This window comes from Lemur catta, chromosome 14 (assembly GCF_020740605.2).
Source record: "Lemur catta isolate mLemCat1 chromosome 14, mLemCat1.pri, whole genome shotgun sequence".
Taxonomy (NCBI): domain Eukaryota; kingdom Metazoa; phylum Chordata; class Mammalia; order Primates; family Lemuridae; genus Lemur; species Lemur catta.
Window position 1 is genome coordinate 65,661,633 of NC_059141.1, and position 17,966 is coordinate 65,679,598.

Genomic DNA, 17,966 nt, shown 5'->3' on the forward strand with positions numbered 1-17,966 from the left:
AATTTTAAGAAACAAAAAAAATCCTTCAGCTCTCTTGAGTCTGTTTTCTTTATACCATATTGGGAAAACCCTCTTTTATTCCACATTTCCTCTCATCTTGGTCAGTTTCCAAAAACACTATCAATAAAAATTGATCAGAGGAAAAAGGACAGACAAACCATGACAGATACAGGTGATATTGCAAGAGAATAATTTCTGGCTGAGTGCCACAGCTCATGTCTGTAATCCCAGCTACTTGGGAGGCCGAGATGGGAGGATCGCTTGAGGCCAGGAGTTCAAGACCAGCCTGGACAACATAGCAAGACCTTGACTCTTGGGAAAAAAAAAACAAAAAAACTATTTCTGGAAATTATTGTTTTAAATAAAAATTTTTAACTCAGAGGTTTGCATTATATAACAAATATGAAAAAAGTCCAATTCTTAATTTTCAAAATCCAAAAACTCAAACAATGCAAGCATAACAAGAATTGAAGCAAAAGGCTCACAGGCAGACTTTTTGCAAACCCAGTTATAGGGATCCCTGGATTTCTACTTCTCTGGCATCACTGACATCTGCTAGCTGCAGAAGTAATTTGTACAATATACAGGCAGGAAGAAAGAGACCAAGACCTGACAGATTGAGCACAGTCTTTCACGGGATTTCATAAGAAATCTACAGGCAAAAGAAAGAAATATCAATGAATGAAGACTGAAAAAGAAGAAAATGGAAACAAAACATATCTAAGCTTGTGTAAATCAAGATGGAAGAAGCTTAGAGGTAAAAACTGACAATCACATATGTGTGGAAAGGACTGCATCTTTGTTTTGACTACAAATGTGAATTATATACACATTTATATTAACTTAAGTCAGTTCATATATACACCTGACAATTCAAACAGAATGTCTCTGGTGAGAGGTGGGAGGAGGGTCTCTTTACTTGGATCCTCAGGTCCCTGTCCTTTGCCCTGGCTGGTCAGTGGTTTCTGCACAGGACTCAACAGCATGGTATATGAATGGATAAAGCTTGACGTCTGGTCCAGGGGTGGAACAGTTTTTGCATTCTTCATTGTAGTATCGCAGCAACAGCTTATACACTTCTCCTGGAAAGGAAAAGACGAGACCAGTTTGCACATTAAGGTATATAAATGGAAAAACCTTCAAAAGAACATTCCAGTTTTGTCTTAATCTAAATAGCATATGCTTAGATTTGGCTTTTGAAAATATAGCATGAATTTCATATGCCTGAAAGCCTTTCCCAACATAAACCTAAAAATGTTAAAAATTCTTTAAAGAAACTATGTATTAGGTCATGATTACAACAGGCTACATATGGTCCATTATCCATGTATCGTCTTAGGAGTTCATGGCAATCCCAGTTATACACCTCAGTTCCCAAGGTGGCAAACACACTGGCATGTCTGATAGATACAACAGAGTGAGGCTTCTTAGGTCTGAACTTACCCTCCCTCCTTCATCTTTCTCCTTTTTGTTTTTTATATACACAAAAGTAAAAATGGACACTAACTCCAGATTCCTGGCCTTATTTTAATAAGTTGATATGGTCATTCAAGATCACAGGTAAAATTGCCAGAAAAAAAAAAAAAGACTGCAAATGCTGCCCTTCTAAGAGCTTTGCCTTCCCCCTTCACAGTCACCCTTTCGGTTTTTCTTACCCACTGTGATTCATCCAGATTTAGCAAATGTTCCCACTGGATAGTGTACAATCCATCTAGATACTAAGTGTCAAGACTACCTCCTACTTACCAACAGTAAGTTTCCTTTCAGTAAGGAAAGTGTGCATGCTGTAAATGTCTCTCATCAATTCTGAGTCCCCAAAGGTGAAATAAACCACATCTCGCTCAGCTGCAGCAGCTGCCAGTATCTGTATTAAGGCTGTAGCAAAGAGAAAAGACACAGCTATATTATGACACTTCCCATCAAGCTACCTTTAGCTCCTTCAACCAGCTAAGTTACGGCTGGTATGCCATGGCTTCATCCGAGATTTATGATTTATAGACCCAATGTACATGTTATTAGAAATGGTGAATACAAAATGGGCATAAATCATCTAGTTGTATGATTTTTCAGACATGCTGCTGAGAATATCATTAAACTACAGAATTCCCATACAGGTACCTTTTCTGGACCACAAAGAAAGGAAGGTGCACTTGGAGCAGCAAACCAAGGCACCCAGGTGGTATTTATATTTGCTTATAGTAATCTGAAAATAAAATTTTTGTGTTTGCTTGCTTGATCATTTTGTGTTATTATGTGGTCACTCATCTTTTGTATCGCAGGCACATTTGGGAGGTTCTACTGCTCTCCTTGACCCCACAGTAAGCAACCCCGCCTGCATCCCCATCTCTACCTGGTCACTGAAGCATGGAGCTGATGTTACCGAAGATGCTGGATGATAACTCTTTGGTGTGTTGGAATGGGAAAACAATTGAGAGCCACTGTGTCTGGGAATCAAAGTTACAAATCACTGAGCCTAAAGTATATTTCTAAAAATTAAGTTCTTTTACAATCTCAATAGACATAATTTATTTTAAATAACAACAAAACTGAACATTAAAGTTATAATAAATGCCCCTTTGCTAGTTATGTATCTTCTACTTCATAAAAGAGAAGGTAGGGTTCAAATAAAAACATTATAGAGAATATCTTTTTATAGTTTTGATTTTTGGAAGCATGTTAATATTTTACATATTTAAAAATAAAATTAAGACAATCAAAATGGGAATGGGCAGGAACCTATGATTGAAAGCAAACTAAAACGAATGAGCCTAAATTTAGTTCAAATGAATAATATAATTACACTGAAGGCAAAGGAAAAAGAAAAAGAGAAAATAACCCAAGTAACTTACGAACATGGTATTTGACTGCTCTTAGGCCAGAAGGAAAAAACTGCAAACAAATTCCCAACTCTTTTTATTAAGTTTGCTTACCATAGTAGTACAGATGAAGCAACTCTGAAACTATTTTTAAATATATTAGAGACTGAACGAATGAATAAATGTGTTGATGTTGTTGGGAGCTGGAGTTCTCACTATGGAAGAAGAGACACACAAACATGGGACGGAGGAAGACATAAAAGAACTCTGTGGGTAGGGACTGAAATGGAAGGCACTGGGGTATACTAGGATACATGTATCTGTGTGTGTGTGTGTGTGTGTGTGTGTGTGTGTGTGTGTGTGTGTGTGTGTGTGTGTGTGTGTGTGTGTGTGTGTTTATTTATGTGTTTCCTAGGTCTGTCTGCTAAAATGGTGAAAAAGCAGACACCACCACAGTAGCAATGAGCACACTTAGCATCTAGATCTTGGTCCCTAATACCATTCCCCCAAAAAGGAAGTGGAATCCTTGGGGAAATTCCTGATTCCATGGTTTGGACAAGAAAGGTACAAGATGAGCGCAGGACATTTTGTTATACCAGAAAGTAAAGAAGTGTCCAAATACATAAACAGAGGAGAGGAGGGAGGGCTCTTGCCCAAAGGCTAAACTGGTAAGTGTGCAGGGAGTGCTAGAACATGAACATCCTTTCTTTGCAACCATCATGATAAACACTGGATCAGGCAAGAATCATTAACAGATGCTAAATCCAGCAGAAATTTTGTCTCAAAGTGTCTCCCCACAGATTGCTTATTAGTTACATGGGAGAAAAAAAACCTCAGTAACTATGCAGTGCAGAAATTGGGCAGCACCTTGACTGGGTGATCTAATTTAAGATCACCAACGGTGTCATATGGCCATCAAGTGCCTCTAGACAGTGTTCTGACCAAGAATATACAACCTCAACCTCCCTCATCATGAGGAAACAGCAGACAAACTCAAAGAAGGTTGCACTCTTCAAACATGTCAATGTCATAAAAGACAAAGAAAGGCTGTGGAAATACTCTAGATTCAAAAGGAGACTAAAAAACATGACAACTAAATGCTATACCTGACCCTACCCTGGACCCTATGCTGGAGGGGAAAAAGCTAGAAAGGGCTTTATTAGGTCAGCTGACAAAATGAAAATATAATTGAAAGAGTAGATTAAAAATATCAATGTACATGTATGAATTTAGTAACTGTAATGTGTTTATCTAAGAGATTTTTTTCTTAGAAAATACACATTGAAGTATTTTGTATAATGTACCTAACTTATGCTCAAATGATTCAGAAAAAATTGTGTGCATCTACACATAATACATATACATACACAGAATATATTATTCTTATTTTTATAAATTTGAAGTTAATTTTAAATAGAAAGTTAAAAAAATTATGTAAGGAGAAAAAACTTTTAAGTTGAACTAGTAAAATTTGATATAGTTGAGTACTCCCAAGATTTGAGAAAAAATCTATGACATAATACACACAAGATTCTAAAATACCATCAAAGTATGTTATTTCCAAACAAATACTTACTGAGTATCCACAACATGGGAGGTGCCATGACTATGCCTCATTAATCTCAAATTGTTGAAAGTAATTAACTTCAAAATAGAGATAAGTTTTAATTAAAACTGCTCAACCAACTTATGCATACATTAAAGCTTCAGTACACCCAATTTTAAAAGGTTCCTAATTAACCTAAACAACATATAAAAATGGAAACTAATGAATCATCATCTTTCTCTACCAAGAAGTATCATTTCTTACCTTTTAGTGAGAATGAATACTTTGGGTTTAAGTATTTCCTACTAAAAAAAGACAGAGACCCAAAGAACCAAAGATGAGTCCTTTTAGCCCTATTTCCTACTAGATAACTGGTCATTTGCCATTTGTGAAAATGAAATATTAATAAAAACATTTAAAATTTATCTCCTTATAGAATTTATTGAAAAACTGCTCCACAGGCCATTTTGCCACTGGACATAGGCTCTTGGAACAAAGCTTGACAGAACTACCAAAAAGAGGCTGGATCCTAATAACAGAAAAATAAAATTCATATCACTTTCTTGATTTTCCACCCATTTCTGTTTGCATGCACACTGTACCGTAAGTGCAAGTTAGATTAGTCAGGACTGGGAGGCAGCCAAGTTCAGTCCTCAGCCTTCTGCTAGCAATCCAGTTCTGTGACTTTAGCCAGTCACTTAACTTTCTTGGCCTCATTTTTCTCAGCTATATCATGAAGGAGTCAAATCAGATGATCCTTAAACACTCTTTCAGAGTTTAGAATTGCACAATCACTGTTATGTTTTCCTTGCATTGGATGTTAGACTGTAACTACATAAATGAAATTTCCAGAAAGATAATGTTGACCCTAGATACATCAGTAATCACTGACAAAAGATCATTTTAAATAGCACTGTCTTCAGACCTCACTGTCTACAATATCCTCAAGCTCTTTGCAAATCTAGAGAATTATACTTGATGAATTAAGTGAACTCTTTTGAATCAAGAGTTAGATGAGAATAAATCACAACTTTATTATGGTGTGTGGACTGATTCCAAGTATGATATAAAAGCATCCAATTCTAACTTCAAGCACAACTCGGTGCCAAAATAATCACTAAAACTAACCTGCAGGGAGCTTGGTTTTAATTTTCTTTTTGGCACCAATGTTAAGCTATGAAGAAAATAAAATAAATATGATAACATAAAAAAAATTCATAGTGTCCTGTTGCAACAAATGGACCAAGCAAAAAATGGGTAAAATGATGGATACTCATAAGCACAGGTGTGGTGTGAAGCCATTGGTACGTAATACTGGTAACGACTGCTAACACTGAGCTCTTACAGCACGTTGGACATTGCTCTAGGAGCTTTACAAGCATTAAGTTATGATTTTGTACAAAAACTCCACAAGGTAATTATTAGTAGTATCTCTATTTTGAAAATAAAGAAATTTAGCCACCAGAAGGTTAAGTAATGTGTCTCAGATCACAGCGCCAGACAGTGGGAGAGCTGAGACTGGAACCCCGACTCAAGGACTCATGCCCTCGGCCGCTCTGCTTCCAGGCTGCCACGCCAAGTCATTCTGCTTGACTCCAAGCAGACCTTACTACATGGCAACCAGAAGCCTGTCCTTAAATCACTTATTTACCTTATTTAAATGCATGCTGGCAAAGAGGCTAAAATAGTACAGATTCAAAAATACTACTCATATCCTTCTAGTGAAACCCAAGGTCTGTTGTCAGCTCCCATGTCCCTGGTATCCTGAAAAGCTCAAGCACAGTTCACCAGCCCCAAAAGCAATTAGCTCCATGTTTCCACCATACGGCACTCTTCTAGGCCATCATTTATCCTCTAATTCTGCAATCCCCAATCCCGGGGCCACGGACCAGCACCCATCTGCAACCCCTAGGGACCAGGCCACACAGCAGGAGGCAAGTGGCGGGTGAGCAAGCAAAACCCTACCAGCACCCACAGCCGGTCCCCATCGCTCACATCACTGCTGAGCCCCATCCTCCATCAGATCAGCGGTGGCATTAGACCCTCATAGGAGCGTGAACCCCACTGCCAACTACACATGCAACGGATCCAGGTTGTGTGCTCCCTATGAGAATCCAACCTGACAATCTGAGGTGGAGTTGAGGTGGCCAGTCCCTCCCCCACTCCGTGGAAACTGTCTTCCACAAAACTGGTCCCTGGTGTCAAAAAGGTTGGGGACCACTGCTCTAACTGGTCTCATCCTCTGGCTACTGTTCTGAATCTTGACAACCCCATCCCCACACCCACTATGGATGTTACTAAAGGCTCAATCTTTGTCCTCTCACCTGCTTTAAATACACTCTCCTTAAGAATTTAACCACTGTCTCTAGAATGGTAACTTCCAAATCTAGATCCAGATCCAGAGCTTGCAGCCAATATAGATTAAATATCAAAACCACAGACAATGTCTTCAATCCTGGTTTGAATCCTGGCACTGCCACTTGCTATCTGTGTGACTTTAGACTAATTACTCACCTCTCTATGCCTCAGTCAATGCACCTATAAAGACAAAAAAGAAAACCTACCTATTAATAATAGGTTGTTGTGTACTAACACAGGTAAAGAATGTATTTAGTACAATTCCTGGAACACAGAATGCACTCAATATGTTCTCAACTGTTAATAATAACAATAATACTAATGAACATATATTGGTTTTTGAGGAAGATGGGGCCAAGTTTGAATGTTGGTTCCGGTACTTGCTATTAATAGCTTTCTCTCCTTAGACAGGTTTATTAGCCTATCTATGAACCTTGGTTTCCCATTCTTTAAAATGGGGCTACAAATGGAAGGATAACTGTGTAAATTATAGGAGAAAATACACTGATTCTTAAAACTGGATGATCACCAGCAACTCCTAGACAGTTAAAAAATTCCCAAAGCCATTTTTTCCAGACCTTAATTAACTCAGCAGCATCTCTGAGATGCTGATACAGGCTACGTATCCCTTATCTGAAATGCCTGGAACTAGAAGTGTTTCTGATTGTGAATTTTGGGGAGGTTTTGGAATATATGCAGTACTGGTTAAGCATCCCAAATTCAAAAATCTGAAATCCTCCAATGAGCATTTCTTTTGAATGTCATGTTGGTGCTCAAAAAGTTTTGAATTTTGGAGCATTTCAGAATTTAGATTTGGGATGCTCAACCTGTAAGAAATAGTCAATTGCTCCAGACAACCTTTGAATAGAATGCACATTATCATACAAGACCCCATTTTAAGCACTGGGGCCACAAAAGAAGACAATACAGAATGTCAAGGAAGGAATATTCTTACTCAAGCAAGGCTGGGAGAGCATGTGATCTACTCTGGCAGAAGAAAGCAAAGTGCCAAAGAACCTGTGGTAGATAAATTGAAGTGGTCTGGCCCATAGTTCTATTCTTCTACCTTTCATTTTCTGTTGATAGTCACCCCTTTCCCCCTTCCATAACCACACCTCCCATAGAACCCGGAGGGCTAGGCCAGGCCAACCACAGCATGGTAGAAAATGACTTACCAGCATTGTCCAGATTCCAGCCTTCCCTAGATTAATGGTTTTTCTGGAGTTTAGCTATTTTGATTTGAAAATATAATTAGTAATGACATTATTTAGGTTTGATATAAATGAACAGAAGGTCTGAAAGATAATAAATTTATAAAAACTTTCTGTATCTCAAACATTTCACTCAATATAAATATGTCATGAAAACAGCTGGGAATCCTCTTAATCTCATTAAGGGGATGTGTCTAGTATTTACTGACTCCCTGGCTACGATAATTTGGTCCAAGGGATGAGAAAGTGATCCAGGTTGGTCTAATTAGAGTATTTCCATGGGACTTTTAAACTAAGGAGTCCTCCTTTGCTCTTGGGTCACTCAATTACAGTGCTTTTTTGTTCTGTTTTGTTTTGTTTTTGAAACAGGGTCTCACTCTATTGCCCAGGCTGGAATACAGCAGCACACTCATAGCTCACTGGAGCCTCAAACTCCTGGGCTCAAGTGATCCTCCTGCCTCAGTCTCTTGAGTAGCTAGGATTATAGGTATATGGCCACCATGCCCAGCTAATCTTTTAATTTTTTGTGGAGATGGGATCTCACTTGTTGCCCAGGCTGGTCTCAAACTCCTGGCCTCAAACTATCCTTCCATCTTGGCCTCCCAAAGTGCTAGGATTACAGGCTGAGCCACCACACCTGGCAACTGTAGTACTTTAAGCCTGGTCCTGGTTCCTGCCATCAAGAGATAACCTGATGGGAACAAGAGAACGAGGTGATCATATTGAGAGAAACAGGCAGGAGAGGAACCAACACACACATTGAACAGAGGGAACACCTGATCCTACGATCTACTTATCCCCAAGGCCAACTCTACCCTGCCTTCCTCAGCCACTTCAAGAAACAACTCCCTTGTACCCCTTGGAGGTGTAAGGGATAAGCTACATTAGTGGCTCTTTCAACTGAAAGAACCCTAATGCAGAACTTTTATGGAGGGTGAAGGCGATCTTTCTGGAGTAGTTACCACTGGAGTGGAGTCTTATAGGAACAGAAAGAATTAGCCAGGTACAGATAGGCAGGTTATAGAAGAATGAGCAAAGTCCAAGATTAATGAAAAGCTGTTGAATAAATTTGTTAAACAGAAATTCATTGATCACATTTTATATGCAAGTCACTCCTGGGTAGTGAAGGTATGGAATGGAGATAAAAAAGAGAATATAAGAAAATGCACATGATACTTTTTAAACTAGCAATTGCAGAATCTTCTGCAAGTGAGGTAACATACTCTGGAAATGCTAAAAAATAAACACCTAAGGAAATGCAAGGAGAAATTGACAAAAACACAATAGAATAAAGAACTTTAAAGTATCACTTAGTCCCCTCAAAAAGTAAGCAGATCAAATCAGAAAAATAGAGTGTCATCTACTAGGTATAGAATCTTATAGGCAAAGAGTAAGCTCCATACCCAGAAACACCTTTTCAAGTGCCAACCTGTGTGTAATAATTGACTACTCTAGGTCACAAAGAGAAGTTCAAAAAACTCCAAAGTATAAATATTGATTACAATGTAATCAAATAAGAAATAAGAGATAAAAGAGGCTATTTAAAAAAAAAATCAGCCATTTAAAATTTTTAAAATTATGCCCTAAAAATCTCACAGGTGCTTGGGGCCTGGTGGTACACTTGAGGCAGGAGCCCACCCAACAACCTCTGCTGAGATATGGGATGTAGAAAGCTACAAAAAAAGTTGCTTCCACCCCAACAATGACAAAAGGCCAAATACTGTAATCTTATGGTAATTACAACTTTTCCTGGGTCTACCAGAGAGCTGAGTTTGCAAGACAACTAAAGTGTGACAAAGCACCTCCATGGAGATGACACACATGAACTGTTTGACCTTTGACTAGGACAAAGAGGTGGCCACCATACAAATGGGTAAGAATAGGTCAGCTAAACCTTTAATAAAATGTTAAAAGCCAAGTGTGAATTAGGGGGGCACATTAGAATAATTAGGGGCACCAAAATAAGTTGAGTTCACATTCACTCCAAAGTGCTTCCCCACAGGCCTCCACAGGGTGCTCAAAAAGATGGGAGCTAGGAAGGAGGGCAGAGAGAACCCCATTGGTGGCATGGGCTGTGTAGGAGGCCACTGGTTGCTCTTGGAGCCAGGCACCAAACCCCTCCATCTCACAGGAGTGGAGAACCTGTGGCCTTGGGGCCACATGTGGCCTTCTGGATCCTTGAGTGTGGCCCTTTGACTGAATCCAAATTTTACAGGTTTTGTTACAAAAACAATATATGATCACAACGGGAAAATACACATTAAAAAGAAAATAAAGAAAATCTATATCACCCACTTAGAGACAACCATAGTTAATCTTAACACATGAACAGATAACCATAGAGAACCTGAAATTTGTGTGGTATTTTATATTCATAATTTAATTTTTAAAACAGGTCATATGCAATATACCATGCATTTCTCCATATCTGGCAATATTCCAAAAACATCTTTCCATGTCAGCAGATATATTTCTGTAATGGTTTTTAGTAGCTGCATAATGTTTCATTACACAGATGCAGTATAATTTTTTTTTTTCAAAAATCACAATTTTAGTAACCAATTTTCCACTGAAGGACATTATAGCCACTTCTAATTTTTTAACAATTATTCAAGCTAATAAAGGGAGGGAGATGTCAAAGAGTTACTCCAAAGTTTAAATCTCAATAATTGAGAGAATGAATTACATTTGGAAATCTTTGAATACTACACTTGATAGTCACGGCAGCAAGCAAAGCTGCAGTCTGAGAGAAAGGCTTTTAAGCTGGGGATGGGGGGAAGGAAGTGAAAGTGAACACATTTATAAAGCGTTCCAAGTTGTCCATCACACATGACCGTGGCTTATGGCAGACCTGGTTTCTGGATTGATGACACGAATCTAGTCATTCATTTTACTTAAGTGAAAAACAAAAAACATGTCTGTCATAAGATCAATAAGCCCAGAGTGAAAAACAGGTTTTCTCAAACAAATTCAGGAAGATAAAGAATTTCATATAAAAACCAAAAATTCTTTCTTTTATAGACTTTCACCACTGGAAAAAAGTACCATGTAGTTTTTGTTTTTCAATTTGTAGAAAATGTGGGTGGGAAGTCTTTAGAATAAGGTGACAGGACCGGAAAGATTTTTCTAAGTACACCACAAAAGTCTGAACACATAAGAATAACTCACTATGGCAACAGCCAAATAGGCTGAAATAAATGAAAAAAACTGAAAAAAAGTCTGCACTGTTTTTGTTTAACAGTTAAGCAATCATTATTTCTTAATATACAAAGTTACTCTTAGCCAGTGAAAAATTAAAACTACTCCCAAAGAGATAAAAAAAAAATGAGCAGGAAGCATAAAAAAGCAACTCATAAAACAAACAAATGGCCAATAAACATACAAAAATTGCTGAAACTCAGAGAAATTAAAAAGATTGACAACATCCCATCTTGGTGAGGTTGCTCATACAGGGAAGACAGTGTAAATTCATACAGCCTTTTAGAGGGCAATTTGCAACAAGTATGGAAATATGAAATACACATATCCTTTAAGTCAATAATCTTACTTCTAGGAATTTACCCTAAGAAGATAATTATACATAACATATAATTATACATGGTAGTATTGCTTATAAGAAATTGAAAACAAATACCTATCTGTGAATGGGGAATCTGTGAAACAAATTATGGTATATATGTATATACAACATGTTAAGAGTAGACCTATATTTGTTAGTGTTGAAAACCATGCATGAGACTGTAGTATTTTCAAACAGAGGTTAGAGAATAAAATAGATCGTGTGATCTCATTAATAGCTACATATCATTACACAGAAATGTCTAAAAGGATGGCCACCAAAATGTTAACAGTGAATTCTGATAATTTTTACACACTTCATGGTATTTTTTGGATTTTCAAAAAGAAAGTGTCATTTTTTATAAAAATTATAACAAGCTTTTTACTGTTGGGGAGAATGCAATCTGACATTATGACAGATTCAATTGTTCTATTCCCAAGGAGATGGATTTTATCTAGATCTAGTTTGGCTATCAAGGCCAGTTGGCTGTTTTATGTTTGCTTTATTGTTACTTTGATATCAGTGATATAACAAAAAATCTGTCAGGTCTTAGTCTTAAGCTCTCAGCAAGAGCTTCAAAAACGCCTGGAATTTGTTATGTTAATGAGACAATCCAGATAGCCTGATCTCCTGGAGTGAGGAAGGACTGCCGGTTGAGTTCAACCACGCGGCCAATCATTAATCAGGAGAGTGAGGTGCCAGAGGACACACCACCAGAGAGGTCGTGGAAGCTCTGCATTCCCTCCCAGGCCTCACTCTATGTGTATCCTTTGTAATAAAACTGCAATTGTATGTACAGGACTTCTCTGAGTTCTGTGAGTATTTCTGGTGAATTATTGAACCTCAGGTGGGGTCATGGGAACTCCTGGATTGGTAGCCAGTTGGTCAAAAATGTGAGTGGCCTGGGGACCTCTTGAAACTTTTGGCAAGAGTTAGAAGTGGGGGCAGTCTTGTGGACTCTGTCCTTATCTGTGAAATCTGCATTAATTTGAGGTAGTTAGTGTCAAAACTGTATTGTGGTACACCCAGTTGGTGTCAGACCAGTGGGATGAAATGGAACAGCAATCATCTTAAGTAATAATATAACGTTATTTTCTATAACTGATACTTTAAAAAGTAAAGTAAATGTCAATCTGGTAAACGGCCAACAGCTTTGCTGATTGGGTTTTATAATTTTTTTGTCATAAACAATAAAACGCAAGAAATGTTCATCTTTCTTGGGTACCCAAATGCCTCCTTCTCTGTGCCACTCACACAGCTCTCCCAAGCTATTCTCCTACCGCACCATGGACCTTTACTAAAGCACTCGTTACTGTGTGCTGTGTCTGCGTCTCTCTCTCATATGCTGGACTGTGAATCCCAAAGCAGGGACCACATCTTACTCATCTTTGTATTCTGTAACAGCACCCAAAACATCCGAGATGCCCAGTTCCATAAAATCTGTCCATCAAAGTCACTCCAATGAAGGAAAGTGCTTGAGTGGATGCTTTGGTTCAAAACTTCATAGGCATTATAGATTCTTCTTTTCCCCTGACCTCTCTATACTCAAATAAATAGTGTGTCTGGTAGATCAAAGAGATAAGCGACCTCTGTAGGGAAATAGTAAATGAAAATAAGAATTACTTTAAACATAAAAGGAAAAAAGAGGATAGTGTCAAATATTCTTTTTCCTTTTTCTCTTAGATTTTTGTGGTCTCTTATTATGACAGAACATTAGAAATATGGCTTGAAGGACTTTTTCCCCGGTCAGGATGCTATTATCCTTTTCTACAACACCTTACTCACCTTTTAATCTAGCATCACCCCCAAAGGCACCACAGCCCCAATTTCCAGTGGCCACTGCAGAAAGATTCTCTGAAGAAACTCCTGGACGGAGAAATCCACAGTAAGCCTGCAGGATAAAAGAGTTATCAAAACACATGAGTAACTAGACACTAACAGTATTTCTGACTGACGTACTAGGATTAGTATCCATTATCAAGCTTATGTTCTTTCTCTTGCATTTTCCTTTTTTTCTTAGGGGCTAAAGTAGAGGGGAAAACAGAGAGAAAAGCCTGGGATTATATAACGGAAGAGAGAAAGAAATGGCAGATTCTAGTATTTGTTTTGAAGCTAGGCAAATCAAATCCCTTAAACCAATATAAGTCTCAGTTTCTTTTTCTGATTCAAACAAATAGAAATGGAAATATCAGAGATATTTCAAGAATTGATGGGTTCCCAATTACAGACTACCAAGAAAGGCACTTGTTAAAACACTGTTTTCTCTGAAGGTTTTTGATTACTATCTTTTCATCAGGCAAAAGGGTCACTGCTATGCTTCCTCAGCACTCTCTCTAATTTATTGGGACTAGATTAATAACTGTGATTAGCTTTTAAATCTGCTTCCTGCCACAGAAATGCTTAACAAAGAGCAAGCAACTCTCTATAAAAGGAATTCCTATGTCTGGTTATAAAATAACCTTTAAGATACTTTTCAGCTCTAAGATTCTCTGGTTTCATAGCTCAGTTTTAAGCTACAATATGTAGAAATTTGCTGATAGCCTAACAAAGTACAATACACCCCAACAATGCTGGCTAAATATTAATTAAATGAACAGCTCATTTTGTATATGAGAAGACTTTAGTTTAACATCCCAGAGTTTCTGATTTCCATTTCTTTGTTGGCTTAGTTTGTCTTTCTGCCTCCTTTCTGTAGTTTTCTGAAACTATCAGACTATATTAGGAGGTCTAACATTATATAATAGCAAAGCAAATCTCCCCTGGATTCTCTTAAGTACCAAAGCCTAAAATATTGCTTTATATAATAGTAAATAAAATTAAAAGAATGATCTGTGACAAATGTTCCCACAGAAAAACCAGGGATATAAAGAAAGACACTTCTATGAAACCCACACGTAGAAATACAGTAAATTGCTCTCTGAAGTTTCCACAAAGGTATAAAAATTTATTTTACACACTGACTGGATGGATTAACAAGGCTATTCCTTCCACACTCTCCTACGCTGTAAATCCTGACAGATATTAATTATAAGTTGGTACCAGATCATTATTCAACACTGTGGTACAGAGCTTACACAGGAGCTCACAAATTACCTGTATAATCAGATGCATGGAGCTTCTGAAAATCTCTTTCAGGTCAAAAAATCAGAGCGTTCCATTTTTTTGAGCAGGCTTTTGAAAGATTGTGCCATTATATGAACAAGGGGGAGAACAAACCCTCTGTCAGAATAAACATAACTTTGACATTTTCTTTCCTTTCAATTTTTTCTAACATGTCTAGACAAAGAGGAGGCTTTCTCAGCCTCCTGGCTCATGTCTCTGTTCTACACTGTCAGAATGGTTTTCATCTCTTCCTTACCACTACCTCTAAATAACTGGCTTAACTTTAATGAGTAAAAAATAGCTTAGTGAAGCTAAGACTTAACAATGGAGAATATGAAACACTTAAATCATTAGAAGAAAAATCTAATATAAAATATTAACCAATTTTCCTGAAAAAATTATCCATCTTGGAAAATGGCCATAACAAAAACAAATGATGAAATTGAAATTAAACTACATTCACTGTTTTGATCAAATAATATAAAATAAAACTTTAAAAGTTAATCGGATAAAAATTAAATGATCTAAAACTACACAGTAACTAGGTATAAAGAATAACTGGTTATAATGATTACGTACAAAATTCTTTTATTCTGTTAAAACGAAGCATTTCTAAGAGAATGCTTCTAATAAGAGAAGTAGTAAGTTGCCCTGAGTCCCCTTTGGAGGGTCTGCCCAGGAGAAGGAGAAGGACCCCTTCAATGCTGGAGACTAGGGCAGGGCCTTGAATCAGAGGGCCTTTCCTTTTATAGTAGGAATTGCACTCCTTTGATAAGAAACAAAGATCAGATAAAGATAGAGACATCAAAAGAGTTGCCAAGTTCTCATAACCACAGGGAAAGGTACTAATTCTCAAGAGCTCTGTATTGGCAAATCCTTTTCTTTTGCCCCACCCAGAGCCACAGTACTTGAGGACATTGATCAGAGCTGTGAGAGTAAAACAAGTCAGCTTGAACTCTGGCCATACCCTGACCTGATATTCCGCAATGACAAAGGAATTTATTTGTACTAATAAACAACTTAGTAGGGGAAAAAGAGGAAGCATTCATATCTCAGGATAGCAAGGAGAAGATACCAATGAGCACTCCTATCTCAGAGTGAGTTTTGATGGGAAGCAAGAAAGGGGGGAGTCTTGAAGGTTGCAAGGGAGTGTTGGGAAGCAAAAAAAGGAAAATATTAGTATCTAAAGTTAAAAACTAGAGACTGACCAGGAAGTAGTACAGATAGAGATGTAGAATGGAAGCAAAGAAAGTGGAAAACGGACCAATGCAAATTGGTGTAAAAATCTACAGGCCCAGAACTGGGCTCAGGAAAGAGACAGTACCCAGGGGAATAGTTTAGCACAAATATGTGCACATACACTTAAGGAACTCTGGCTTCAATATAAATTTCAGCAGGCCCAAGTAGATATACAGTCATGTGCTGCATAAGGACCTTTCCGTTAATGATGGATCACATATACAACTGTGGTCCTATGAGACTGTAATATTAATAGCATGTTTACAGTACCTTTTCTATGTTTAGATACACAAATAACTTAACATTATGTCAAAACTGCCTATAGCATTCAGTACCGTAGCATGCTGTACAGGTTTGTAGCCTAGGAACAATAGGTTATACCATATAGCCTAGGTGTGCAGTAGGCTATACCACCTAGGTTTGTGTAACTACACTCTATGATGTGTGCACAACGACCATTTCTCAGAACACACCCCCATCAAGTTATGCTTGACTTTAAAGAATGTCTTTTATTATCATGTAAATATATTATACTACTTGCTAGATTAATAATTTAATAAGATTGTTCCTAAAAATTTGCTTATTTATATGAAGTCAATTTATTATACTTGTTTAATTTAAATTAATACATACTTGATACCGATACTGATTTCCTGCGGTTTTTAGTATTTTGTGATTTCTTAAAAACAACCATGATAAGAAACCCTTAAGGATCTTTTGGAAGAGAATAAAGTAATATTAATCAAGAGCTTTAAAACTATCCTTAGACTCAATAATAACATTTTTGTAAATTTCTTTTAAAGAAACATCAAACTGTACAAAGATGTTTATTCCTACCTTATGTATAACAGAGAAGAACTTGGGACCACCTAACTGTTCAAAAGTAAGGATAGTAGTTGAATTACAGTACTGTATTTGAATCCACCCAATTTTATTAAACATTTTATTCTGATGATTATTATAAAGTATGAAAAACAACTGCAATATATGGTTAAATGAAATAGGTAAAACATAAAGTTATAAGTAACTTTTGAGCACATTTATATGAAACCAAATTTCATTTTCACAAAAATGAAAACAAATGTTTGAAAGGTAGGATTATGGATGACTTTTTTGTCTTTAAAGTAGTTGTAACATTAGTACATTGTTTTTACTATTTCCAAATGCAATATAAAATGAAAAAAGTATGCAGACCTTAGTTTTCTCATGTGTAAAATCCAGGATTAGGTTAGGTATCTCATGGTCATTCTGATTCTACATATTGAGAAACTTACAGGGAAACTCACTAGAAATGACACACTTTGCACTAACATTCTTAAAGAGTAAAGTGATACATACTTTAAGAAAAGATTATAAATCATCAGATGTTTAACTTCTTAGAAATATCAGTAGCAAGTATTGATTGCTTTTGTTATCAAGCTTTGGTTTAATAACAAACCCATTCCAAATTTAGTGGTGGATAGTAACAAAAAAAAAATCAATAAACAAATCAAGTTTTTTAAAAAGTAAATGATGGCAATTTGCTGCTGGGAGTATCTCTCCACTTTGTCCAATTTCTGATCCAGAAGGTGCCACAAAATATATCCATTATTTAATCTTACCTAAACGAGTCTAACATAACTAAATACAACTTTTCCAGGTGATTTCCTTCTTCTCTTGCAGAGCTATTTGCCACTTTTACAAGCTGGAGTCATAAATCTTTCCAACCTCAAAGATAATTCTCCTTCAGAATGTCAACCAACTGATCTTTCACAGTATTAAACACTGCTTCACAGTAGCAGTTAGATAAAAGGAGACTGATTCCTTCCTTTTAAAAACCAACTAACTCTACTTGTGGGTCATGATGCAGGTCCAACAGGATAGGTGGAGCCTGGATGGAACAGATCTTTGCCAGAGGTAATAAAGCACTTTGTGGGATGGCCCTTTCAATTATTATCTGATGAGTGATGCCTAAAAGTAGCAAATAGGTCCCCAGAGCTCAGAGATCCACACTGAATTCTGATAGTGAAAACTGGTCTTATGCTTTGTTGCTTCATTAGAAAAATAGTTTTTCTATTCCTCCCTACTTCCTCTCTGGCACGAAAAAAAAAAGTGGACTTGTGCAAGTCATCTCTAAAGTAATTCAATAAAGACTT

General features: G+C 37.1%; 1 protein-coding gene across 3 annotated transcripts in view; it reads right to left on the bottom strand.

Moving 5' to 3' along the window:
- Positions 1-368: 368 nt before the first annotated feature.
- The window catches only part of PARG (poly(ADP-ribose) glycohydrolase), a 120,066-nt gene continuing 102,468 nt past the window's right edge, over positions 369-17,966 (bottom strand). For all 3 annotated transcript variants that reach the window (XM_045567977.1, XM_045567975.1, XM_045567978.1), the window contains exons 16-18: positions 13,276-13,381; positions 1,747-1,875; positions 369-1,082 (exon numbers count right to left, since the gene is read on the bottom strand). In XM_045567977.1, coding sequence (XP_045423933.1) covers positions 928-1,082; positions 1,747-1,875; positions 13,276-13,381 — 390 coding nt within the window. In that variant the 3' untranslated portion in view covers positions 369-927. The remainder of the gene's footprint in view (positions 1,083-1,746; positions 1,876-13,275; positions 13,382-17,966) is intronic.